Below are 26510 nucleotides of genomic sequence, written 5' to 3'. Positions count from 1 at the left end.
TAAATACTGTTCCATATATTAGCCTTGTACCCGGGATCACCGGGTCAGAGGTGATCTTAAGATTTATTTATGTGTGTGGGTGTACCTGAGTGTGTGTTTGTGCACCACATGTGGGCCATGCCTGCAGAGTCCACAGAGGGTGTTTGATCCCCAGGAGCTAAAAGTTACAGGCAGCTGTGAGCACACACACACACACACACACACACACACACACACACACACACACACACACACACTGGTGCGGGTACTGGGAACCTAGTCTCTCTGTCAACCTGGAACTCACCAAATTTGGTTAGACGAGCTGGCCAGCAGGTCCGAAGAATCCTCCTGTCTCTGCTTTTCCAGTGGTAGGATTACAGGGCTATGCCACCCCACCCTGCTTCCTGCATTAGTGCCGAGGATCCAAACATATGTCCTTAAACTTGCTCAGCAAACAAGTCACCAGCTCAGCCACCTCCGCAATCCCTTGGCCCCATTTTTTTTAACAACTCACTGCTTGCCTGATTTTCCCACAGATCCGATCTGTTTCTCACTGTTGGAGTTCGTCTCTCTGGAGACGCGTCTGTTCTTCCGTAAGACAGAATGGCATCTTTCTTTTCTGATTATGGCCTTATGTGGTACTTGGAAGAACTAAACAAGAAGGAATTTATGAAGTTTAAGGAGGTCCTCAAGCAGGAGATCATACAATACGGGCTGAAGCAGATTCCTTGGACCGAAGTAAAGAAGGCTTCTCGGGAAAGCCTTGCCAACCTCCTGGTGAAATACTATGAGGAGAAGAAAGCCTGGGATGTGACCTTCAGAATCTTCCAGAACATCAATAGGAATGATCTCAGTGAGAGGGCAGCAAGAGAGATTGCTGGTGAGTTGGTTCAAGCGTCTTTACAGTGCGGATCATGTCATAGTTTTGATAACGCTTCCTCATGCCCATCTACCATAGGACCAGCAGGTGTCGGGGGGACATTATGCTTCTTGAGGAAGGAGGCAGATTCATGTTGACATGTTAGCTCTGATCTGTGTAGTCAAATGTGTGAGGGCTTCATGCCCTAACCTACCTAGATTGTTCAACTTCTACCTCAGGACCTCAGTGATTTTACCCTTGCATCAAAACTGGAGACTTAGCTCCAGAGTGAGGTGGTGGCTCTGTGGATTTGGGCTAGCAGCAGCAGAAAGCACCTGCTTATAGATCACATCATGGGGGCCAGGAAGGTGGCTCCATCTGGGTAAACGTCTCAGCAGCCGTGTAAAAGCCAGGTACTGTAGCAAGCTGGCCATTCAGCGTAGTGAGTTCTAAGCCAGCTGAGAAGAAACTCGTCTCCAAAAAATGAAATGGAGGGGCTGGAGGGGTAACTCAGTGGTTAAGAACATTTGCTGCTCTTACAGAGGACCTAGGCTCAGTTTCCAGAATCTATGTGGTGGTTTTACAACACCCAAGTGTCAGGGAATCCAGCGCCCTCTTCTGTCCGTTGAGGGCACTGCACACATGTGGTACACATACATGTGTGCAGACAGAAGCACCCATTAGGCATAAAATAAAACAAATCTCTCAAAAAAAAAATGAAAGTGTAGGGCAGCTGAAGCAGACACCCAGTGTCAGCCTCTGCGTGTGTACTGTGCCCCTCCCCCTACTCACCCCCTACGTACACGTCTTGTCTGTGTTTGAAACAACTGTGTAATCTGGTGTAACACAAGAGTCCTCAGTCTCTGTGTGTCAGTTTCGATCTTTAACAAGCAAAACTCTATAACAGAAAAGCCATGTTTCATAAACAGTGTACTCTTTTAAGAGCCACGCACTATATGTATCCTGATTTAAGATATTATGGTGGGCAGTGGTGGCACACGCCTTTAATCCCAGCACTCTGGAGGCAGAGGCAGGCATATCTCTGAATTCAAGGCCAGCCTGGTCTACAGGGCGAGTTCCAGGACAGGCAGAGCTACGCAGAGCTACACAGAGAAACCGTGTCTCGAAAAACTGAAGGAAAAAAAATAATAATATGGATGCTTTAGGGTTCGATTCATTTCTTGTCTTTGAAGTTCTGGTGTCTTACTTTAGAAGCCTAGATAGAATTTTTCCCCCAAGCTCATTGTGTTTGTGAGTCAGTGATAATCTTAGATCTGCAGCTACAAAATAGTCTTTACTCCCCAGTCTTTGTTGTTTAAAAATTGTCTCTGTGCTGTTAATTCTATTCCCACTTGTTCCGAAGACTCCAGGTGTACAGAGTAAATCATTAATTTAGGATTAAAGTGTAGGAGAACAATTAGGAACTACTTCATGTGTATGTGAGTGTGCCTTGATGTATGTATGTGTACCATGTGTGTACACTACCCAAGGAGGCCAGAAGAGGGTATTTAGATCTTCTGGTACTGAACAGTCATGTGGATGCCTCTCTGTGAATGCTTGAAACTGAACCCAGGTCTTCCTGGTGCTTTTTTTTTTTTTTTTGGTTTTTTGAGACAGGGTTTCTCTGTGTAGCTTTGCGCCTTTTCCTGGATCTCGCTCTGTAGACCAGGCTGGCCTCGAACTCACAGAGATCTTCCTGGTGCTTTTAACCACTGAGCCATCTCAGTGTTAGGAGCCCCATGTGTTAGGTCTTCATACGATGCCTTATGTATATCTTTTTATCTTTTTGTGCTTTAGGCTGGCTTTTGTTTCTAACTGTCCTTGTTCCCTTCACTCCCTGTTCAGCTACTTATAATCAATAACAAACCCACCTGTTGGCTTCTTTGGACTTTTTCTTACATTATTATTTGTGTATGGACACACATACACTTGCATACCATGGTGGAGGTCAGAGGACAACTTTGGGTAGTTAATTCTGCTACTGTCATTTGGGTCTTGGGGACCAAACTCAGGGTCATCAGGCTTGAGGGCAAATGCCTTTACCTCCTAAGACCCCAACTCGTTGATTCTTAAATTTCATTAAGACATTTTACATATGCAGTTTGTCTTGGTTTTCGTCAGTCTCCATTGATCACCCAACCTGCCTTTCATTTTTATTGAACACCTTTGAAAAATGGTTATACTTGGCATACACCATGAGTTTCAGTATCAGATTTTCATAAGTGTGTGTGTCTATCATTGTGCTTTGCTTACAGTATTGCCCGCCCCGCCCCCGTGGCTCTTCTTCTTTTTTTCCCTCCCACTAGTTCCCTCTAGCCCCCTAAATAGACTCCTTCTCACTTTTACGCCTTACATGTAGGAGGTTGTATATATTGGACATTTTAAAAATAACTTTTAAAAAGTACATGTATGTGTGTGGGTCTTTGTGTGGGATTACATGTCTGAGTGCAGTGCCTGCAGAGGCCAGAGGCCTTGGATCCCTCTGGAACTGGGTTATAGGCCATTGTGAGCTACCTGATGTGGGTGCTGGGAACCATTCTCGGGTCCTCTCGAAGAGTAGCCAGTGCTCTTGACTACCAAGCCATCTCTCCAGCCCCATTAATTCTAAACTTTTAATGTCAGCGTGATAGTACCTGTTTTCATTGCAATGGAGTCAATCTTCCATTGACCGTGATACAGTTTTTTACAGTTTGGTGCTGTCATGGTAACCATGTGCAATTACACTCTCTTGGTATGTGCATCTATGTATGTGGTCCAGGTTGACAAGTTTGGGGGGCCATGCAGTCTTCCATACCTAGTTGGTCTTTCTGCTGTCCCAGGAGAACAGCTATGCACAGCACAGGGTTCTGTATGGCCTAGAGAATTATCTATGATAGCCATGCTTTGGGTTTTGAATGAATACAATGATTAAGTCCATAGCAATTTAAAGTAAAATCATAAATAGCAGGTAAGTGATAGGTAGGTAGAGAGGTGATAGGTGGGTAGATACATAGCAAAACATCATCAAAATGGGCACACAAAACATTCCATAGAAATTGACTGGGGAGGCCTCTTTCAGAGAGCCATCTGTGGTTCCCAGACAGGGAGAGTCCCAAGCAGGGCAGAGCGTATCCTCTCAAGTGATACTCCCAATTGAGTGTAGTGGGTCACTGTTCCAGCTTTGACCTCCAAGCACTGCCCCTAGTGTGGCAACAAGTAACTGCCACACCTGCCTATGACCTGCCCCTGGGGCGTGGCTGAGATGGGGACCCCTTAAGACCCGGGATGTGTAAGTGCTTGCTGAAACAGCACATGATAGTTAACCTAACATTCATGAGACACACACATGGAAGCTGTGCCCAGGGCCAGTGAAAAGCTCACATTAACCAGCATTATTCTGGGCCCACAGCTTACAGATTCCTAAAAACATCCATCGTAAGCAGGCTGAAAAAATGACTCAGTGGTTAGGAGCATGCCCTGCTCTTGCAGAAGACCCGAGTTCAATTCCCAGCACCCATGTGGGGTGGCTCATGGCCAGATGTATCTCCTTCAGTGGGAGGAGGGGTTTCAATGCCTCTGAGCTCCACAACCACAAGAAACCACTAACACACACATAGTGTTTTTTTTAAGGGTACATCCTGAGAATTAAAATGTCAAGGTCAGATCATATATGTGTGAATGCTTAACTTTGATGTGTTGTGGATTTTTTTTTTCCTCTCAGGACACTCAAAGATCTATCAGGCTCATTTGAAGAATAAGTTGACCCAGGATTGGTCCAGAAAGTTCAACATCCCAACTCAGGATTTCCTGAAGCAGAAGTTCACCCAGGATGAATGTAATCGTTTTGAGCACCTTTTTGTTTCCAAGATAACCGAGAGGAAAACACACACGGTGCTTCTGAAAGGAGTGGCAGGAATCGGCAAGACGCTGATGTTGGCAAAGTTAATGCTGGCCTGGTCAGAAGGCCTGGTGTTTCAGAGTAAATTCTCCTACATCTTCTATCTCTGCTGTCAAGACGTGAAGCAACTGAAGACAACGAGCCTGGCCGAACTGATATCCAGGGAGTGGCCCAGCCCCTCAGCTCCCATAGCGGAGATACTCTCCCAACCGGAGAAACTCTTGTTCATCATTGACAGCCTGGAAGGGCTGAATTGTGACTTGACCGAACCAGAGCTGGAGCTGTGTGATAACTGGGTGGAGAAGCGGCCAGTGAATATACTGCTGAGCAGTTTGCTCAGGAGGAAGATGCTCCCGGAAGCCTCTCTCCTCCTCACAGCTACCCCAGAGACTTTTGATAAACTGGAGGACAGGATAGACTACACAGAAATGAAAATCATGATGGGCTTCGATGAGAGCAGTAGGAAGATGTATATCCGAGGCTTGTTCCAAGATAGGAACAGAGCCCAAGAGGTCTTCAGGCTGGTGAGAGGAAACGAACAGGTGTTCAGTATATGCCAGGTCCCTTTGCTCTGCTGGGTGGTGGCTACTTGTCTGAAAAATGAGATAGAGAAGGGAGGAGACCCGGTCTCTGTCTGCCGACGTACCACCTCCGTGTATACCGCCTACATCTTGAGTCTGTTTACTCCCCAACGTGCCCATCGTCCAAGCGAGCGGAGCCGGGAGCTGCTGCAGAGCCTGTGTCACCTGGCCGCCGAGGGCGTGTGGACCGACAAGTTTGCATTCAGTGAGGAGGACCTCAGGAAAGGGGGGATCCTCAGCGGCGACATCTCGGCACTGCTGGACATCAAGCTGCTTCTGAAGAGCAGGGAATCCAAGCGTTTTTACACATTCTTCCACCCGTCTATCCAGGAGTTCTGTGCCGCCCTCTTTTACCTGGTGAAGAGCCATGGGGACCACCCGAGCAAGGATGTCCGAAGTATCAAGACACTCCTCTTTACGTTTCTAAAGAAAGTGAAAGTACAGTGGATTTTTTTGGGCTGCTTCATCTTTGGCCTTTTGCACAAATCGGAACAAGAAAAGCTAGAGGTGTTTTTTGGCTACCAGCTGTCCCAGAAGGTAAAGGAGACGCTGTACGAGTGCCTGGAAACGATAAGCGTCAACGAAGACCTTCAAGAAGAAGTGGACGGCATGAAGCTGTTCTACTGCCTGTATGAGCTGGAGGACGACGTCTTCACCATGCAGGCCATGAGCTTCATGCAGCATATCAAGTTCGTGGCTAAGGATTATTCTGATCTGATTGTCGCCGCCTACTGCTTAAAGTACTGTTCTACACTGAGGAAACTCTCCTTTTCAACCCAGGATGTCCTGCAGCATGAACAGGAGTATAGCTATATGTGAGTCCATTCACTGTCTTTTCCATCTCGTGCTCGGACTCTGCCCCTGTGGATTGATGATGGCTAGAGAATCCTGGTTCAAAACTCACCCTAACTGGTTATCCAATGCTGAGGGTCCAGCCCAGAAACCACATACACACACACACAACAAAAACAGGCTCAGCAGGTTGTGTGTATGTATGTGTATATATGTATATGTGTGTGTGTGTGTGTACATTTTATACATATATATGGATATATACATGTGTGTATATGTGTGTGTGTGTTTGTGCATACATATATATATATATAAATTAAAAGGCTATCAGTTTGAGAGTGGAGGGCGTGATGGCTGGGAGGGGGAAAGCGATATAATTCTGTTTCAATTAATAGAAATATATCTTTAAACAATACGTTTTAAAACAAAATAGAGCTTTTAAGGGGAAAAACACAAAAGCCACTTTTTGTCAACAGCTTCTTACGTTTTTGGTTGTGAGCCTCGCCTTTAATGGCTGAGCCACCTCCCCAGCCCGACAGCTTCCGTTCTTCGAAGATTTTTTTTTATTTTATGTGTATGTGACTGTGTGCGAGTCTGCACATGTGTAGAGATGGCCTCCGTGGCTGGAAGTGGGCATCTGGTCCCCGGGAGCTATAATTACAGACGGTTTGTGGACTGCCCCAGTGTGGGTTCTGGGATCCAAGTTCTTACTCTCTGAAGGAACACGAGCACTCTTCAGTTACCGGTGCACTGTCTCCAGTCCAGTGGGCTCCATTTTGAGCCCGGGTAGGCTATTTGATCTTACTGCTTATTTTTTGTTAATTTTTTTCTGAGACAAGTAGCTGTGGCAAACCTGGAACTCAGATCTCCATCTGCCTGTCTCCAGAGTACTGGGATTAAAGGCATGCACCACCATGCCTGGCTTTTTTGATTATTACTAGTTGTGCCTATTTATAGAGTAGCAGGTGATGTATCAGTTCGTCACATCCAGGGGCCAAGGACGTGGCGCAGTTGGCATAGTATTACTATAGTAACGCACAGGTCCTGGGTTTGCTCCCCAGCATCATAGAAAACTGAGTACAGTGGTCCATGCCTGTAAGCCAAGCCACTCAGGTAGTGGAGGCCCATCAGAAACTCAGGGTCGTCCTTGGTTATATAGCAAGTGCAGGGCAAGCCTAGAATCCATAAGACAGTATATCTAAAGAATAAAAAATAGTAATCAAGCTGAGTCACATATGGAGTCTCACACTTGTAACCCCAGCACTTGGGGAAACTGAGGCAAGAGGATCTCTGAGCATTTTAAACTAGTCTGGGCTGCATACATAGTAGGTTCCAGGTCAGTCTGGTCTAAAGAGTGAGATCCTGTCTCCCCCTTGCCCAAAAGAAAAAGTCAAACAACAGAAATACATGTGTATAATTTGTGATCTCTTGGCTCTATTTTCCATCCTGAGGTTAGAATCCAGGGCCTTGTATATACTAGGCTAACACTTTACCAGGAACTGTGGCCCCAGCTCATTTTTTTTTTGAGACACGGTCTAGCCTTCTCTCCATTCTGTAATCAAGGCTGGCGGCAAACTTCTGAGCCTTTGGCAGCAGCACAGGCTAGGTTGACTCTTTAGGAGCCCTGGAATTTACCCTCGGAACTTCCCTTTTCTTAGTTCCAGTGACCTCATCATCAAAACAGCAGTGGTATTAACCCACCCTATTGTGAGGATGGAGTGTGGTGGTCTCTGTCCCGTGTGTTTTCTGCCCCTCCGAGATATGAGGGTCACACTCAGTCTCTTCCCCCTCCCCCCTCAGACTTTCCTGATCTCCCAACTGCAAACTGCCTTTTGAAAGTAAAATGTTATTGGGAGTATGGGAATGGCTCAGTTGCTATACAAGTATGAGAACCCCAGGATCCACATTGTTTTAAAAAAGGCTGTGCGTAGCAACAAAGACCTATAATCCCGGCACTAGGGAGGCAGAGACATGCAAGCACATACATGCACACACATGGACAGGTGCATGCACTCGCAAACATGCACACACAAAAACATGTTATAAACTGACTCATTCAGAAATCATGTAAGGTGAACTGGCAAGATGGCTCAGCACTTAAAGGTAGCTGTACTCAAGTCTGATGACCTAAGTTCAGTCCTTTAGACTGTATGGTAGGAAAACTGATCCCTACAAGTTGTCCTTTGAACTACACGCACACACACACACACACACACACACACACACACACACACACACACACACACACAGAGAGAGAGAGAGAGAGAGAGAGAGAGAGAGAGAGAGAAAGGGAGGGAAGGAGGGAGGGAGGGAGGGAGGGAAGGAGAGAAAGAACTGTTAGAAGGCAAATTTGATTATCCTGTTAGAGGTGGGGAAAGTGGGCAGAGAAGTCAGGTTTATTATTTTATGCCCAGCACATAGTCACAGCTAAGCCTGAGCCCAGGAGATTCTTGCTCTAACTTCTGACTGGGTGGCTCTGGCATCCTGCCTCATTCTCATTCTAAGACCAGCAAGGTTATCTGTAAGGCAGAATTCTCAGCCTCAGCACCACCAAGGCATCTGGGTTGTCTATCCTGCCCTGGGAGCGGGGAGTGTAGGTGAATGTCCCAGCCATACCTGGTTCCCAACATTTAAGGTTCTCAGAAACACTTCCGGCCTTTACCCAATAGATACGAACTGTACCTCTACCCTCAAACTATAACAACAGAATCCCCACAGACCTTGCCCCGTGTCTGGCTAAGAACTTCGAGCCTGAACTTAGGTGGCTACCCTAACTTGGGGAGTCAGTTTGCTACACTCATGCGCTGTGAATGGATTGACTTAACTGTTTTTGTAAATGAGTGGGATTTGAAAGCACTGGCAGACTTTTATCATTTATTTTTGTTTGGCGTGTATGAATGTTTTGCCTACATGCACATCGTGTGCATACGGTGCCTGTGGTGGCCAGAAGGAGGATGTCATTGCCCTGGAGTTGGAGTTAAGGATGGTTGTAAGCCACCATGTCAGGGCTGGAAACTGAACTCGGGTCTTCTGCAAGAACAGCAGATGCTCTGATCCAGTGAGCTATCTCTCTAGCCCCGTGAATTAACTTCTCAACAACGGAATGTCTTCCTTTCTCCTCCGTTCCAGGGAAAAGCTACTCGTCTGCTGGCAAGAGGTGTGCTCCGTGCTCGTAAGGAGTAACCACATCCAGATACTCCAGGTGAAAGACACCAACCTCGACGAGTCAGCCTTTTTGGTTTTGTATAATCATCTGAAGCATCCGAGCTGTGCCCCTCAAGTTCTTGAGTAAGTTAAAGGTCAACTTTGATTCGGTCATATCACGGAAGTAACTAAGCCCCCACTACCTTTCAGCTAACTGCGTAAATGGAGGCTTACAGTCTGGCCGGCGTGGCACCGCTAGCGGCCGCTGCCGACCATTCTTCACTGGGGGCTGTCCCGTGAATTGTAGGATGAGAAGAGCGCGTGCGGGCTCCTCTTTCTAGTTGCTTGCTGGCCGCTTCCTCTTGTGGCAGCCAACCTTGCCTCCAGACATCGCTCAGAGTTCCACGTAGAAGAGAAAAATCACCCCCCTTGACAACCAGTGAGCTGTGATCGCTGGGTCATTATGGGACATAGACGGTCAGAGACGGAGCGCGGGCTGGATGGGGACTGACGGATCTCTTTGTTCCGCAGGGTGAATAACGTGTCCTTCCTGTGCGACAACCACCTCTTCTTCGACCTGTTGACCCACAACCATAACTTGCAGCACTTGAACCTCAGCCTCACGTTCCTCTCCCACAGCGACGTGAAACTGCTCTGCGACGTCTTGAGCCAGACGGAGTGCAACATAGAAAAGCTGCTGTAAGTCTCGGCGTCTGCCTGGCTCGCCGGCGTCTCCTGGCTGTGATTTAAACAAACAAACAAACAAACAAAAAACACCCCCGCAGAAGCACCGTTAGAGTAAAGGGGGTTCATTGAATTCAGAATTCCAGCTCATGGGGCCACCGCTGGTGGAAGTCAGGGTAGCGGAAACTCCAAGCAGATAGCCGTATCGCAGTCCAGAGCAAAGAGCAGTAGATGAATGTCTGCATGCTAGTGCTCAGCCAACCTTCTCCATTATGTACAGTTCAGGATCCTCCTTCCTGAGGAAGGGCGCCACCCACGGTGGGTGGGTCTTACCGTAACCTTAGTTGACTTCATCAGGAAATCGCCCATAGGGTTGAGGGCACTGGCTGCTCTTCCAGAGGTCCTGAGTTCAATTCCCAGCAACCACATGATGGCTCACAACCATCTGTAATGAGAGCTGGTGCCCTCTTCTGGCATGTAGGCATGCATGCAGACAGAGTACTGTATGCATAATAAACAAATCTTAAAAAAAAAAAAAAAAGAAAGAAAGAAATCACCCTAGACATGCCCACAGGTCATCCCTATCTAGAGAATTCCTCATTGAGACTCCCTTTCTAGGTGACTGTAGATTGTGTCAAGCTGACAGTCAAAACCACAGGAGGACTACAGTTTTGTTTTGTTGTTGCTTGAGACAGGGTTTCTCTGTGTAACAGTCCAGTAGCTGTCCTGGAACTCGCTCTGTAGACCAGGTTGGCCTCGAACTCACAGAGCTCCACCTGGCTCTGCTTCCTGAATGCTGGGATTTAAGGCATGTGCCACCACCACCTGACTAAAATGTGTAGCCCAGGCTGGCCTCAAACTCGTGATCCTCCTGCCTCCGCCTCCTTCAGCAAATTCTACCAGCGTGCACCACCACAACCGGCCCTGTTTTTCTACCGTTCATGTGCAAACTTAGTCACCTTAAAAACTGACGACACTAGCCGGTGAGATGGATCGGTGGGTTAAGGCACCTGCTGCCAAAGCTACAACCCGGGTTCTGTCCCCAGGACCCACGTGGAGAAAGGAAAGAACCGACTTCCACAAGTTGTCCTCTTTTGCTCCACAGGCATATAAATTAGTAAATATCATTTTTAAAAAATTAAAACACTGGGCTGTTAGGAGCACTTGTTGCTCTCCCAGAAGATCCGAGTTCAATTCTCTGCACCCAACGTGGTGGCTCACAGCCATCAGTAGCTCTAGTTCCAGGGGATCTGTGCCTTCTTCTGACCTCTGCAGGCACCAAGTATGCGTGTGACGCACAGACACATGCAGGCAAAAACACGTGAAATAAATGCATAAGTCTACTTTTAAACCTTTTTTTAATTAAACTGATTATGGGATGTGAAAGTTGATTTCTAGATAGCTACAGCCACTTAGGAAACCATTGCCTCTGCCCAGCTTCCGTGGATTCTGACATGCCTTAAAACTCAGAGCGCTCACTGATTGCTAAGTGTACGTTCGATGGTTGCGTGACTCCATTTGCTGGAAGATGTCATGCAGAACCATGCATGGCAGGTGTTCATACCTGAAAAGTTGACATTCTGACGGGCAGGAAGCTAGATGAGAAACTCCATGGCTATTGATCAGATCTAGATGGATCTCAGGTACTGTTGTGGAATGAATTGGATTCAAAAGCCTATCCTGTGGTTCACATATAACGTTCAAAGATGGACAAGACTGTGTGGTATTAGAGGTGAGAACAGTGGTTCCTTGTTTGGGGCTAGTGACGGAAAAGGGGACAGGGGATGAATATGGAGGAGTACAGTTCCTGATATGTGCAGTCCTTGGCCTATTTTTCTGCCCTGGATACTGGTGTTCTGTATGGTTCTATGGTAGCCAGGCTTCTGCTTTTGAATAATTGAGTTTATTGAATATATAGCACGAAAAACTAAAACAAAAAATCCGTAGCAAGCAGCAGAAAGAAGGCACAGAAAACTAGCAAATTATCGTCAGATCAGGCACCAACACGTCTCTCAGAGACAAGGCTAGCCCAGTGAGAGAAAAAACTAAAGATAGCATCCAGTCGGGACCAGCAAACATCCAGCAGAAATTGACTGGGGAAACCTCACTGAAGCGGTCAGAGGGAATTCCTTTGGGGCCCCCAAGTAAAAGAAGAAATGATAGCAGATAGATAATGTCTGAAAATAACATGAGCGAGACAGGTGCTTATGCTCGTCCAGCAGAAATGACCGGGGAAGCCTAAAACAGCCCCATAGGAGTTGCCGGTGGAGACAGAGTTCTAGGCAGAGTAAAGCGTCCTCTCCACCCGTGAGTCCCTCCCCCTTCGACCCTCCTTTCCCACTGCAGGCCATTAGCATTAAACAGTAAACAATAGTAACCTTGTTGACACTGGCCTACCTTCCCAGGAACACAGTGTTTTCACACCATGGGTGCTCTCTCCTGTCTCTGTTACAGACCCAGAGGGGCCAGCCCCTCCCTGGACAAGAAGTCTTAGGGGACATTTGCAATAAACACACTGGAGTCTGGGGCGGGAAAACCCCCTCACTCCCAGAGTCCAGTTTCAACAAGCTTAAACAGCACATCACAATTTACCAGTGTAGTGTACATTACAGCTGGTAACTCAAGGGCATTAAACACACACACACACACACACATACACACACACACACACACACACACACACACACACACACACACTCTCTCTTCAATAAATAAATCTAATTTTAAAAATACTGGGCTGGAAAGATGGCTCAGCAGTTAAGAGCACTTGCTGCTCATGCAGAGGACCCAGGTTTAAGTCCCAGCAACCGCACTGAATGGCTTACAACCACCTGTAGTTCTAGTGGGTATGATGCCCCCTTCTGGCCTCTACAGGTACCAGGCACACATGTGATGTGCATACATACATGCAGGCAAACACACACATTAAAAATACCTTTATTTTTTTAAGAACAGTGTCAAGTTCTGCGAGGTCCCAAACCTTCACGGGGATAGCCAGGGAAATTGTTGTGAAGCCAGAGAAGAATATGACATTCTTCTCTCCCCACCCCCTAGGGTGGCAGACTGTCAGCTTTCGCCCGATGACTGCAAGATCTTTGCCTCCATCCTGATCAGCAGCAAGACACTGAGGCATCTTAACGTCGCATCCAACAACCTGGACAAAGGGATATACTCAGTGTGCAAGGCTCTGTGCCACCCGGACTGTGTTTTGAAGCACTTAGTGTAAGTGGCCGTGGTGGGAGGGGCGCTGCGGAGACCTGCAGCCGGCCGGGGAGATGGCTCGGTGGGTGAGAGCACTCACCGCGGTGCTTGACGGTGAGTGGGTGAGTGCGTGACACTCTCTGTAACCGGAGCAGAGGGGCGAAGATAGGTGGGTCCTAATGCTCAAGGTGGTGCCGTATTGGTGAGCTCCGGTCTCAAAACGAGGCAGGGAGCAACTGAGGAAGACACAGAGACAGCCTCTGGCCTCCTCCACAGGGGCGCACACACAGCATAATACACGCTGTTAGATTTCTGAGGCCACATAGCAAGACAGACAGTGGGAAAAGAGACAGGCTGGCCTGTTTATTCCAAACCGGCAGAGGACAGTCAGCCTCCTGTGGGAAAAGAAAGGGGCACCTGTGTGGGTAGCTGTGAGTCTTCATAGGGGTGGAGTGAGGGTGTTGTTGGCATCCATATTGGGCTAAGACTGTACCTTGGGCTTAGGATGCAGCCATAGGGTGCTTGGACAGTTCCACATTCTTTCCTTGAACTGTCATACCATTCTGTGCTTACCCATGTACCAGAGTGAGGTATTTGTAGGAATCCTGTCCGGTGACCGAGGCATTCTGTCACACACCACACAGAGAAATTAATTAGTTCTGATATTTGCCCATTGAAAGAGCCCAGAGCAGAAATTTCAAAGCCTACACCTAAGAATCGCAGACAAGCTGAGGGGGTTTGGAGAGGTGGCTCGGTGGTTAAGAACACACACACACACACACACACACACACACACACACACACACACACACACACACACACACTGCTCTTGCAGAGGACCCATTTGTTTCCTAGCACCAAGGTCAGGCAACTTTAACAGCTGCTTGTAGCTCTAGGCCCGAGGAATCAACCTCTGCTGGCTTCCGCAGGTACCCTCACTCATACAGACACACCCACTCATGACACACATGAATATACATAATTAAAAATAAAAATCTTTAAAACACACTCCGTGGCACATCCCTGTGGTTTTAGCTGCTCAAGAGGCTGAGACAGGAGGATTGCAAGTTCAAGGTCAACCTTCGAAACAGCCTACGTAAAGGTGGGAGGAGAGAATCAACTCCATAAATCTATTCTCTATACTGTGGTACGCACCTGCACACATCAAAGACACATACACACAATAATACTTAAATTTTTTAATTGGCTTTGAACTGAACAACTGCCGATTTATTTTTCTAGTTATTCCCTAACCAGTATGGCACAGCAGTGAGTTGGTGTTTAAATTGTATTGCGTATTATAAGGAGTCTGGAGGAGGTTGGAGCTAGTATATGGGAGAGTGTGGACAGGTTCTGGACACACACTGAACCATTGTACATACAGCTCTTGAGCACCTGTGTAATTTTGCATCCACAGTGAATCTGCCTCCCTGCCCCCCATACACACCCCTGCTACCCAAAGGATTGATTACTAGGCTTCAAAAGATGCTAGATCAGATTACAGTCTCTAAAACAGACACATAGACCTGTGTCAATAACTTGTTTCTGACGTGCAGAGTGGGCTGTAAGCTGGGACAGTCAGGAGAATGCTTGCGAGCCCCTTGACCTCATTTCATACTGAATGGTCCTCTGATGTCATTGTGGATAGAGTAAGTGAGAAGGCTAACATGGAAGAAGATTAGGGTCTTTAGAATACAGAGGAGAAAGACAGATGGGTTGGTGCCTTGGAGGAGACCAAGTGATTAAAATTTTTCATATCATATATTCCTGTATATTTCATACTGGGATAGTGTTAATGGTCAACTTGGCACAATGTAGACTCACCTGAGTCTCAGTGAAGGATTGTGTAGATCAGGTGGGCCCATGAGCTTGTCTGTGAAGGATTGTCTTGATTATGTTCATTGATGTGGGAAGACCCAGCCCACTATGGGCGGCACCATTCCCTGGGTTTAGGTCCTGGATTACCTAAGAGTGGGACACTTGAACTGAGCAGTAGGCATGCATGTATTAATTCTCTCTGGCCTTGACTCTGGATGTGGTGTGACCAGCTGTTCCAACTTCCTGCTCCCCTCGACTTCCCATAATAAGGGACTGCAATCTGGAATACTGAGTTAAAATAAAACCCCTGTCCCCAAAGGTGCTTTTTGTAAGGATATTTTTGTCACAGCAACAGACATGAAACTAAAACATATTGCATATTTTTCATATTATTATATAAGACAACATGGATGTAGTTGCCTATATTACAATAATCATGTAGCCATAAAAAGTATCATTAAAGCCAGGTGATTGAGGCATTGTTTTGTGTTTTTTTTTTTTTTTGCTTTCTGTTTTTTTTTTGTTTGTTTGTTTTTTAATTTATTTTGCAATACAATTCAGTTCTACATATCAGCCACGGATTCCCTTGTTCTCCCCCCTCCCGTCCCCCTCACCTTCCCCCCAACCCCCCCCCCATTCCCATCTCCTCCAGGGCAAAGCCTTCCCCACAGACTGAGGTCAACCTGGTAGACTCAGTCCAGGTAGGCATTGTTAACAAAGGATTTAGGTTAACATTGGAGAAGGTCTTCCAAACGTAAGCATTTTCAGTGAATTTTACTCTGCTTTGATACTAGATCTGATGTGCGTCAGAAGAAACGATAAGCCAGAAGTTCCTTGTCTTGCTTGAATATTTTGTTACTGTGTGTAAAGTTGTGGAAATGTTACATCTCCCGCCCCATTCATGTGCCCATCTTCCCCTCCCACAGGTTGGCCAACTGCTTCCTCAGTGAGCAGTGTTGGGATTACCTTTCTGACGTTCTTAGGCGGAACAAAACCCTGAGCCACCTAGACATTGGCACCAACAACCTGAAGGACAACGGACTGAAGGTTCTCTGTAAGGCTCTGAGTCTCCCGGACAGTGTCCTGAAGTCGCTCTGGTAGGTTCCTTCGAGCTTGGCAGTGGAGATCCTGTCTAGGAATCCTGACATCTATGCCTAAGAGGAGGAAGGTTACAGTGGCCCACCTCAGCTTCCCGATGAGCCTCTCCCCGGGACAGAGCTGTACCTTGACTTCTGTGTCACCGTTCTGGTATGCGACGGACAGCCACTCAGAATACAGACACAAGGGGCTGAGAGGAAGGAAGGAATTGTGACTTCGGTACAAGAGATGGTTAAGATGTTTGGAGTGGGTGCTAGAAGATGAATGGATGGCATCACATGAAAAACTGGACCCTAAATTCTGGATATAGAAGGGTGTATTTGTGATTTTTCTCATCGTAGGTGATGAATACCTGGCAGAAGGGACTTAAGGGAGTCAGGGTTCATTGTGGGTTATGGTATGGAATGCTCTAATCTCTCCTGGTGGAGAAAAAGCGTGGTAGAGTGGCCTCATGGTGGCAGGAGTGTGCGTAAAAATTCTTCACATCTTTGTGCATCAGGAAGCCAAGAGTGGAACCGAGAGTGGGGGTAAGGATAGAAGAACCCTTAAGCCCACACCCAGTGGCCCGTGTCTGCCTGTCAGACCCCAGCATACCAGAGGGACCGCAACCTCCCAAAACAGCGCCCCCATGTGGGGCAAGTGTTGGAACACAGGAGCCTACAGGGAGACTTTTCAAACCCAGAGAAAGAGTAAGACATAGAAGAGGGGCCCCAAAACACAGGTGTGGCCGGGCGGTGGCGGCGCACACCTTTAATCCCAGCACTCGGGAGGCAGAGCCAGGCGCATCTCTGTGAGTTCAAGGCCAGCCTGGGCTACAGAGCGAGATCCAGGACAGGCACCAAAACTACACAAAGAAACTCTGTTAATATGCATGAAAATTCTACGTAGGGGGAAATTAACTGTAATGGGAACAGAAATGACAAGACTCTTAATTACAGATTATAAAATTGAGAGGTGTCTGGGTAATTTAGTGTGGTTGTTGTTTTGACCATGCCGAGTAGATTAGTATTCCACGATCAAATGACTTTCTGTAAGAAATCCAGATGTCTGGGACTTAGGAGGACAATTTTACGTCATCTGTTGTGAAACCTCAAAGTCACGACATTTTTATCCTCCCTAGAAGGGATTAAGGAACAAAATGAAAACACAATGTGTTTTTTTCCCCCTCTAATGATGGCTTTGGCTATTTTTAGGAACTAAAAACCACTGAAAATATCAGATACTTTTAATGCTCTTAAAATATATTGTATCTTACGATTTTCCCAGCATTATAAAGAAGGAACAAAAAGTATTTTAAAAAGTATAAACCACTTGAGGTCTCTGAAAATACTGAATGCTTAATTAAAAGTTGGTTGGGAGAGGGAAAATCGGTTTTCCCCAATGGAATGACATGGAATGTCAGGTGGCTGGCTCACAACCACTAACTGCAGCTCCATGGGAGGGATCTGACACCCTCATCCGGACTTCACAGGCACCCACCCACACTCACGTGTTCCTATCCCCACAGACACACATAATTAAAAATAAAATCTTTAAAAATACATCTTCAATAAATCCCAACATCATTAAAAAAGAATAAGAGAGAACATGTAGAAATATATAAATGTCATTATTAAAACCCTAATGGCATGGGTTGGCAAGTTAGAAAAAAATACTTTAAGTGTCAGCAAAGCCGAAGATGGGTCACAGTGGATCAGAAGACACTGTGAGAAGAGAAGAATTTATAAGAATTCGTAAAAATTCATGAGACTAAAAAACTGTAATATATTAGTGAACCCCGTCTCCAGCTCAAAAGGAACAAGAGGCCTAGGGAAATAGTTCACTGGCAGAGTGCTTGCCCTTCATGCACCAGGTCCCACCTTCAATCCCAAATACTAAAATTAAAAAAAAAAGTTGAAGTGAAACATTTTACGACAGAGATGAAATTTCCACTCCATTTCCAAATGAGATTGCCTGGAGACCCTTCCATTGGAGAGTCCTGGCAGTCCTACCAGAGGTTTCTTTAGGCAGGCGGGTAGGTGGGAAGGAATTCCTGAAGCCATTCTGAAGAGAACAACAAAGGAGGAAATCACTTTATGTAGATGATACGAATGAATATATATAATATTCATAATATAATATACATAATCCAAAAAAATATACAGGCACTTCCTCCGGCACAGGCATGCCACCTAAATCTCTCCAAACGGTGCCACCAGCTAGGAAACAAGTGTTCAAATACCTGAGGCCATGGGAGACATTTCTCCTTCAAACCACCAATACGATATGTCAACAAGAAATCAGCTGATAGAATTAAGTATATAATATCCAAATTCAATTGCTTAGAAGAAATATGACTGTCACAACAGGTGAGACTTTTGTCTGCAATATTATCAAATCAGTGTAAATGGTGAAAAAAAATCCATGTTCAAATGCTGAAGTAGTCTTTAGAAAGTCTGATCTCCATAAACGGACTGGGGTTTCAATGAAACACTAGTAGAAATACACTGGTTTATTCGGGTTGTCGTCCTCGGAGAATAAACTGTAAAATATATGGAGCTTTTTATGGTGGCTCGCACCTGTAACCCCAGCACTTGGGAGATGGTCTTAGCAGACTCTCTGGGAACTGAAGGCCAACCTGGGCTAGAATGAGACCCTACCTCAAAAAAAAAAAGATAAATAAAAAAGAGTAAGTAAAAAGCATATGGCACTTTGAAAAAGCCAAAAATATAAACACCTGAAGAATGGGAGGTAGAAAACGTCACTTGAAATACTTTCACAGATTAGTTGTGTGCGGAGCTGGGGAGACGGCTCAGCACTTCAGAACACTTGCCTCTCTTGAAGGGAATCTGAGTTTGGTTCCCAACACCTAAGTCAGTGGTTCACAGCCATCTGTAACTCCAGCTCCAGGAGATCTGAATGTCTCCTCTGGCCTCCGAGGGCACCTCCTGACATGTGGCAGGCACACACACAAGGAGACATTTTTTTTTTAAAGCGGTGTTAGATTCACACAGGTACTTGGTAAATCAGAAATGGGCTCCTCAGAAACAATCTCGTCCACTGGTGCTCATAAAAAGCAGGTGGATGTAAGATAGTTCAGGAAAAGAGCAGACTTCAACAAGTGTTCCCAGTCATCTACCCTCCCGTGTGGGTGGCGGAGGCTGTAACACCACTGTCTTTCATCCCTTGATGCAAAGTGTAGAAACCGTGAAAGTGGCACAGTAGCCCCTCCCACTCCTGCTTTAGCAATGGTTTGGGTTACCCATAGTGTTCCCACTCCATTTTCATGTGGGTCACCCATAGTCAATAGTTGCTCAAAAGTATTATTTAATAGGATATTGTTCTGATGTTTAAAAATATTTACTTACCTCCTATTGTATGCGTGTGTGCTTCTGAGTGTATGTGTGTGCACCGCGTGCCTGCAAGTACCCAAGGAGGCTGGAAGAGAGAATCAGATCCCCTGGAACGGGAGTTACAGGTGGCTGTGAGCTGCCTGACATGGGTTCTGGCAACCAAACGTGGGTCCTCTGCAGGAGCAGTGTGCTCTCAGCCTCGGAGCCATCTCCCCGTTCCGTTTTAACTTTATAACACTGTACTGTGTTGGACCTGCTTCACCATCATTAATATCTCGGTGTGCCTGGCTTACCTCATTGTCTTCTGTGGGCCACTGAGAAGATGAAGTTCTCTGAAAGGCTCGGTCCTGTCTGCAGTCTCCGGCATCGCTGAGTCTTGTGAAACACTTCCCCTTTGGGCCAGGGAATAACCACTGTGCTGTGATCTTTCCCTTGCAGTTTGAGGTGTTGTCTCATTACCACTAGCGGCTGCCAACACCTGGCTGAAGTCCTCATCAGCAACGAGAACCTGAGAAGTCTGCAGCTTTCCAACAACAAGATCGAAGACACTGGGGTGAAGATTCTGTGCGATGCTATCAAACAACCCGGCTGTCACTTGGAGAATCTCGGGTGGGTCACCAAGGTCATGGCTGTGTCCTTGAGGGTGACAGAGGTGGGAGGTTAGTGTGCAGAAAGAAAAATTAAAACTTCACAGGGACAGTGTAGCAGTTAGCAGTGGTTGTGTTAACAAGCCACTCCAAAACCACAAGACCGGAAGTGGTGGGCCTGTAATGCTGGCTCATTGCTAGTCAAGCCAGGTCTGATTTATCTCCACTGGGCATACTTGTAAAACTTGATCATCCGGGGGACTGTGATATGGGGCAACCTCACTGTTGGGAACAGAGGCAGGAGAGGTGGATGGTGCATGCATGGATGTATAGATGGATAGATAGATGCAGGGATACACGGATAGATGCCAAGATGGATGGATGGATGAATGAATGCCGTAGATGGGTAGATGATGGGATGGTTGCATTCATGGGATGGATGGTTATTACATGGATGGATGCATATTTGGTTGGATGAGTGTATAGATTATTGGATGAGTGCATGGATGACTGAATATTTGGTTGGATGAGTGTATAGATTTTTGAATGAATGCATAGATGCGTAGGTGGGTGGGTGGATGGATGAATAATGGTTGCATGCATAGATGTATTCATGAGTTGAGGCATGTATAGGATAGATAGCTATTACATAGATGGGTGCATATATGGATGATGGCTGTGTACATAGATGGCTGGATGGATGCATGGATGGATGTCCACTGGAGATGACAGATGTGCCTAGCCCACATCTCATTGACTTATTTGTCTGGACTAACTGATGTGGCGACTGCTTTGGCTGCCACGACAAACATAGATTGGATGGCTCTTACAGCAGAGATTTATTGGTAAATGCAGCTGTAGAGGCTAGAAGTGAGATCATGCTGTTCTGTCCGCAGGGTTCCTCTAGAGGGCTAAGACAGGGAGTACGTCCCAGGCTCTTCTCGTTGACCTGAAAATGGCTGTCTTCTCCCTGTGTCTTCACAGTTATACGAGATTAGATCCCACCTTGTTGTCTTCATTATAACTCAGTTTCCTCTGTAGAGACCCTGTCTCAAAATCCAGTCCCATGAGGCACTGGGGATTAGAACTTTGACATACAAATTTTGAGGGGACATAGTTTAGTTTATAGCAAAATGAATCTTCAGGGGTCCAGATCAAAAGGAATCGAGATGCCTGAGGTGTAGGCTCAGAGCCAGGTATTACCTGGTGCCGGGTACAGTTTCCCCCCAGGTTCAAGGGCTGGGACAGCAGACTATTAGTGGAATGGACTTGTTCGTTTCACCACAGGCACGGATCCAGAGAATGGGCAGTTGTGGTCACATCTGCCAGAGAAGGGGATGTGATGTCATGAACACTGGGCTTTTAAGAGACTGTCCTGAGAGGCTGTGCTGTGAGTGTAGGCCAAATGACCAAGTCGCCGCTCACCCATTAACGTGGAACTGTTCTTTTTGTTGCAGGTTGGAAGCCTGTGAGCTAACTAGTGCCTGTTGTGAAGACCTTGCTTCTACTTTTACCCAGAGTAAGACCCTGTGGGGAGTCAACCTGCTGCAGAATGCCTTGGACCGCAGTGGGTTGGCTCTGCTGTGCGAGGCTCTGAAACAACACAACTGTACTCTGCATGTACTCGGGTGAGCCGGCCTCTGTCCTCCTTGATGGGAAGAGCCCTTCGGCCCAAGGAGGGATTAACTGAGATCTGAAATGTGCAGCTAATAACTTAACATAATAATTGAAGATAGGAATAAGGGCTGGGGAGATGGCTCGGTCCATAGAGTGCTTGCCACACAGGTGTGAGGACCAGAGTTTGGTCCCCCAAAAACTACATGAAAAAACACATGGGTTTTGCTCAGTACTGGAGAGGTAGAAACAGGAAGGAGGGTCCTTCATGAGAGGTAGAAGCAAGAAGGAGGGTCCTTCATGCTCAGTGGCCAGCCAGTCAGTCTACTGGAGAGGTAGAAACAGGAAGGAGGGTCCTTCATGCTCAGTGGCCAGCCAGTCTAGTTAAATTGGTGAGTTCCAGGCCAAACGAGAGTCCCCATCTCAAAAGTCAAGAGTGATACCTGAGGTTGACCTCTTCCTCTGCGTGCTCATACACACATACATCAAAAGTGTAAATAATTCAGTCATAAGGTGGCTGGTGACACCAATAATAATCCTGCGACTGCTGCAGCAGCGGGCATATCCCTGTCATGAAACCCACCCTCACTGAGGGACTATGGGCAGTCAATTGGTATTTGGGGAGGGGACACTGTAAAATACTTTAAAAATTCGAATTGAAAGTAAATTCAGGTAATGTTCTCTCACTTGGGGCTGTTGTTGCAAGAGTATTAGATTGCATAAAGCCCTTTCTTGCCCAAGAACTGGAGACATTTGGTACTATCATTACTATAACAAAGTACATAAATATACTTGTAAATATAACTTACGTTTATGCAGACAGTCCTGACATAAGATTGTTCAGCTCTACAATATGAAGGCATGCCTTACCGCCATTCATTTTTTTCTTCCAACACAGTAGTCAATAACTGCATGAATACTCAACACTTTAATATAAGACGGGCTTTGTGCTAAGGGATTTGATTTTTTTTGCTCACCTAGAGACTAATGGGGGTGCTCTGAGAACATTTAAGATAGACTAAGTGAGCTAGGGTGGTCCACTTCTAGATAAAGCTTCATATTATGCATTTGTCACGTGACTATATGGCATCTAAACAAATATATATCAAACGAGTATGTTCAGACCACTTTATATCAGCATAAGATATTCATCAATATGGAATGTATTATATATTATCTTTATAATCCTCAGCATTTATCTTTGTGATTCATTCCCTCTCCCCTCCCCACCATGGTCTTCAAACCTATCTAGGTTAAAGTAACTCTTGGAAAGTGTATAGGTGAGTTCAGGCTACATGCGTGGGAGGATTGTGTACAGGAGAGTGTGGAGACCAGAGGACACCCTCAGATGCCATCCACCATCAGATGCCATCCAGCTCAGTTATTTTCTTGTGATGGGATCCCTCACTGGAACCTGGGGCCAACCAGTTCTGTAGAATCTACCAGTCTCTGCCTTCTTGGTTCTTAGACCACAGGCATGTGCCACTGCCCCCAGCTTTTTATGTGGGTGTTGGGGATTAACCTCGGGTCCTCAAGCGTGTGTGGCAAACACTCTTTTGGGAGAGCTATCTCCCCAGACCCCAAGATCGGGCTCATTTTAGATACTTTATTAGGCCACTCTTTTCTAGAAAAATCAAAACCTTCTGAGGTATCCAACCTGACATCGCCACATGGCCACACATGTACAGTTCACACTCAAAACCTGTGCAATTGGTGTGCAAAAAAAAAAAACAAACCGGCCGGGCGGTGGTGGCGCACGCCCTTAATCCCAGCACTCGGGAGGCAGAGCCAGGCGGATCTCTGTGAGTTCGAGGCCAGCCTGGTCTCCAAAGCGAGTTCCAGGAAAGGCACAAAGCTACACAGAGAAACCCTGTCTCGAAAAACCAAAAAAAAAAAAACCTTACCGTTTTGTGTAAATTTATAATTTTGTGCTAGACCTTTTCATAGCTGTCCTCGGCTGCATGTGGTCCATGGGCTGCAGGTAGACTATGCCTACCAGATGTTGGGTTAAAATGTTTATAACTCGGGGTCTGAAGAGATGACTCAGAGGTTAAGAACACTGGCTGTTCTTCCAGAGGTCCTGAGTTCAGTTCCCAGCAACCACATGGTGGCTCACAACCATCTATAATGAGATCTGGCTCCCTCTTCTGGCCTGCAGGCATACATGCAAACAGAACACTGTATACATAATAAATAAATAAATCTTTAAAAAAGAAAAAAATGTTTATAACTCAACTGGACAGTGGCACATGCCTTTAATCCCAGCACTCAGGAGGCAGAGGCAGGCGGGTCTCTGAGTTTGAGGCCAGCCTGGTCTACAGAGTGAGTTCCAGGACAGCCAGGACTACACAGAGAAACCCTATCTGAAAAAAAAAAATGTTTATACTTCAGCTGTCTCTCCCGTGAAGATACAGGCTCACTTCCTGAAGATTTGCTCTTGCAAATCCCCCCTCCACTCCCTGGAAATGTTGTGTGCCTACAAGATTTCTTTATTTGGTTTTGGCTAGAGGTTGAGAAGGGTACCGAGCCGGAGTGGATGCCTAATGAGGTAGAAAGAGGTGAGCTGTCTGTCATTTCCTGAGCCATCCAGCCCTGCGCTGGATTCCAGCTCCGCCGTGTTTATGCTGTGCCTATTGCAGGCTTTGATCTGCAAAGTAGGAGTCGCTATTTGACAGGAGAAGTTCAAAAATAGATGTCAGATAATGTGGTAAATATTACAGAACCAGGCAAGTTTTTGCTGCTCTTGTTGTTTCTTGCCCTCCTGCAGCACCATGGAAAGTCGCAGAGAGACTTGTGCTGCAATGAATATATATATGCCCCAGGAACATGGGTCCTTCCCACAAAGCTACTTGAAACATAAGAATATACATGTGATGCTTTGAACGAAAATGTCTCCCATAGGCTCAGATGTGTGAATACATGGTCCCCAGTTGAGAGTGCTCTTTGGGTAGGTGTAGGAGGTGTGGCTTTGCTTGAGGAAGTATGTCACTGGGCCGGGCTCTGAGCTTGCAAAGCTTTGTACCATCCCTAGTGTGCTTTCTCAGCTTCATGCCCGTGGCCCAAGATCAGCGTCAGCCTGCTGCACCTGCTGCCACTCTCCCTGCCACAATGGTGATGGACTCTTATCCCTCTGGAACTGTAAGCCCAAACTGACCCTCCCCGCTGTAAGTCTTGCCTTGGTCATGGTGTTTTATTACAATAATAGAAAAGTAATTAATACAGAACTGAAACGGAGACCGGAACCATGGTGTGTGTGTGTGTGTGTGTGTGTGTGTGTGTGTGTGTGTGTGTGTGTGTGTGTGACTGTGATTGTATGTGTGTGGATACACATGCATGAGAAAGTTAGCCAGAGGGCTAAGACCAGACACTCAGATCTTGGAAAGAATTGTTTGGGGCTTGAAGGAAAAAACAAAACTCTCAAGCCCTTTTTCCATGTCTTCTATCCAAAACCCTAAGGCTTAGATGAGATCATTGCTTCCTACACCACTCACTGTTCTGGGTGTTGACATCACATTGTAATAGACTACAGTTGGGTTGCAGAATTCATACCACAGAAGTGGCCAAAGTAAGAGATGTGGAGGGAAGCTCAGCCACGTAACATGCATGCAGCAGAAGTGTGAGGACCTGGGTTTGGATCTTGTGGTGATATATTGTGTGCCCTAATACACTGCATGAGGATCAGAGGACAGAGCCATCTATTAGATTAAACATAGAGGTCAGGCAGTGGTGGCCCACACCTTTAATCCCAGCACTTGAGATCTCATGCCTTTGCTTAGGAAGCACACACACTTTTAATCCCAGGAAGTCATATGGCAGGGCAGAGAAAGGTATATAAGGTGTGAGAAAACAGAAACTCTCTCTCTTTAGACTGAGGATTTCATAGAGGTAAGAACTAGTGGCTGGCTGCTCTGCTTCTCTGATCTTTCAGCTTTCACCCTGATATCTGGCTCTGGATTTTTTATTAAAAGACCATCTAAGATTCTAGCAATTAACTTTTTTAGTTGATTGTGGTCTCGTGTGTCTGTAACCATAGTGCAAGAAACATGGGTAGAGACGGAGAGGGGGTTCTAAAGTTTGCTGCCAGCCAGTTCATTAGTGGCAAGTTCAATGGGAGACCCCGTCTCAAGAAGATCCAACGGGCAATAACTGAGGACAATAACCTGGCATTGACCTCTGGCAGACATGCACGCACCCAAATACCGACAAGTCAATTAAAATTTTTTCCTTTGTGTCTTTTATTTTTATGTGTATGGATGTTTTGCCTGAATGTATATCTGTGTGCCACATGCATGCAGTATACTCGGAGGCTAGAAGATGGTGTCAGATCCCCTGGAAATGGAGTTACAGATGGTTGTCAGCTGCCATGTGCAGAACTGAACCCAGGTCCTCTGCAAGAGCAGCCAGTGCTCTTAACCACTGAGCCATCTCTCCAGTCCCCAAATCAGTTTTTAGTGAAAGAATCAGGAGAGCATGGATATGTCCCCACTTGGAGGCAACGTCGGGGTCTCCCGAACTTGACCTTGGAAAACAAAAATTATGGAGGGAAAAGGAAGTGTTGGAAAGCACAAAAAGGAAGTGTGATGGAGCTGGAGAAGTGGCTTTTCAGTTAAGAGCTTTTGCTGCTCTTCCAGAGGTCTCAACTTCAGTCCCCAGCACCCACCATGGCAGCTCACAGCTGCTGTAACCCTTGTTCCAGAGGATCCAGTGACCTCTTCTGACCTCTGCAGGTATCTGCACACATGTGGCGCACATAAACTCATACAGGGACACACACACAGACACATAAATAAGAAAACTTATAAAGCTGAAGAGTGAATTAATTAGAGCTTTCTGTTTGTATGTCTTTCTAGGCTGCGAATTGCTGACTATGATAAGGAAACCCAGGAGTTTCTGATTGCCGAGGAGCAGAAAAATCCCTACTTGACCATCCTAAGCAGTATATAA

At 46.3% G+C, this 26510-nt stretch overlaps 1 protein-coding gene across 2 annotated transcripts; it reads left to right on the top strand.

Annotated features, from left to right (window-relative positions):
- Positions 1-582: 582 nt before the first annotated feature.
- Nlrp4 (NLR family pyrin domain containing 4) lies at positions 583-26510 on the top strand. 2 transcript variants are annotated; one of them, XM_052713664.1, is made up of 9 exons: positions 583-859; positions 4539-6111; positions 9218-9376; positions 9764-9931; positions 12971-13138; positions 15862-16032; positions 19804-19974; positions 21410-21580; positions 26417-26510. In XM_052713664.1, exons 1-9 carry the CDS (start codon positions 583-585, stop codon positions 26508-26510), a joined length of 2952 nt encoding a protein of 983 aa, XP_052569624.1. The 2 variants fall into 2 exon arrangements, with proteins under 2 accessions (XP_052569624.1, XP_052569625.1); XM_052713665.1 differs by lacking the exons at positions 12971-13138; positions 19804-19974 and having other exon boundaries at positions 4539-6099.

The sequence above is a fragment of the Peromyscus californicus genome, unplaced genomic scaffold (genome assembly GCF_007827085.1).
Source record: "Peromyscus californicus insignis strain IS unplaced genomic scaffold, ASM782708v3 Scaffold_4__1_contigs__length_199733344, whole genome shotgun sequence".
NCBI classification, from domain to species: domain Eukaryota; kingdom Metazoa; phylum Chordata; class Mammalia; order Rodentia; family Cricetidae; genus Peromyscus; species Peromyscus californicus.
The sequence above is the reverse complement of the archived record's forward strand: the minus strand, read 5'-3'. Positions and strand labels throughout refer to the sequence as shown.

Coding starts and splice junctions, on each gene's coding strand:
- Nlrp4 (XM_052713664.1), top strand. CDS start 583: ATGGCATCTTTCTTTTCTGATTATGGCCTTATGTGGTACTTGGAAGAA. Junction 6,112..9,217: donor GAACAGGAGTATAGCTATAT/GTGAGTCCATTC, acceptor CCTCCGTTCCAG/GGAAAAGCTACTCGTCTGCT. Junction 13,139..15,861: donor TGTGTTTTGAAGCACTTAGT/GTAAGTGGCCGT, acceptor CCCCTCCCACAG/GTTGGCCAACTGCTTCCTCA.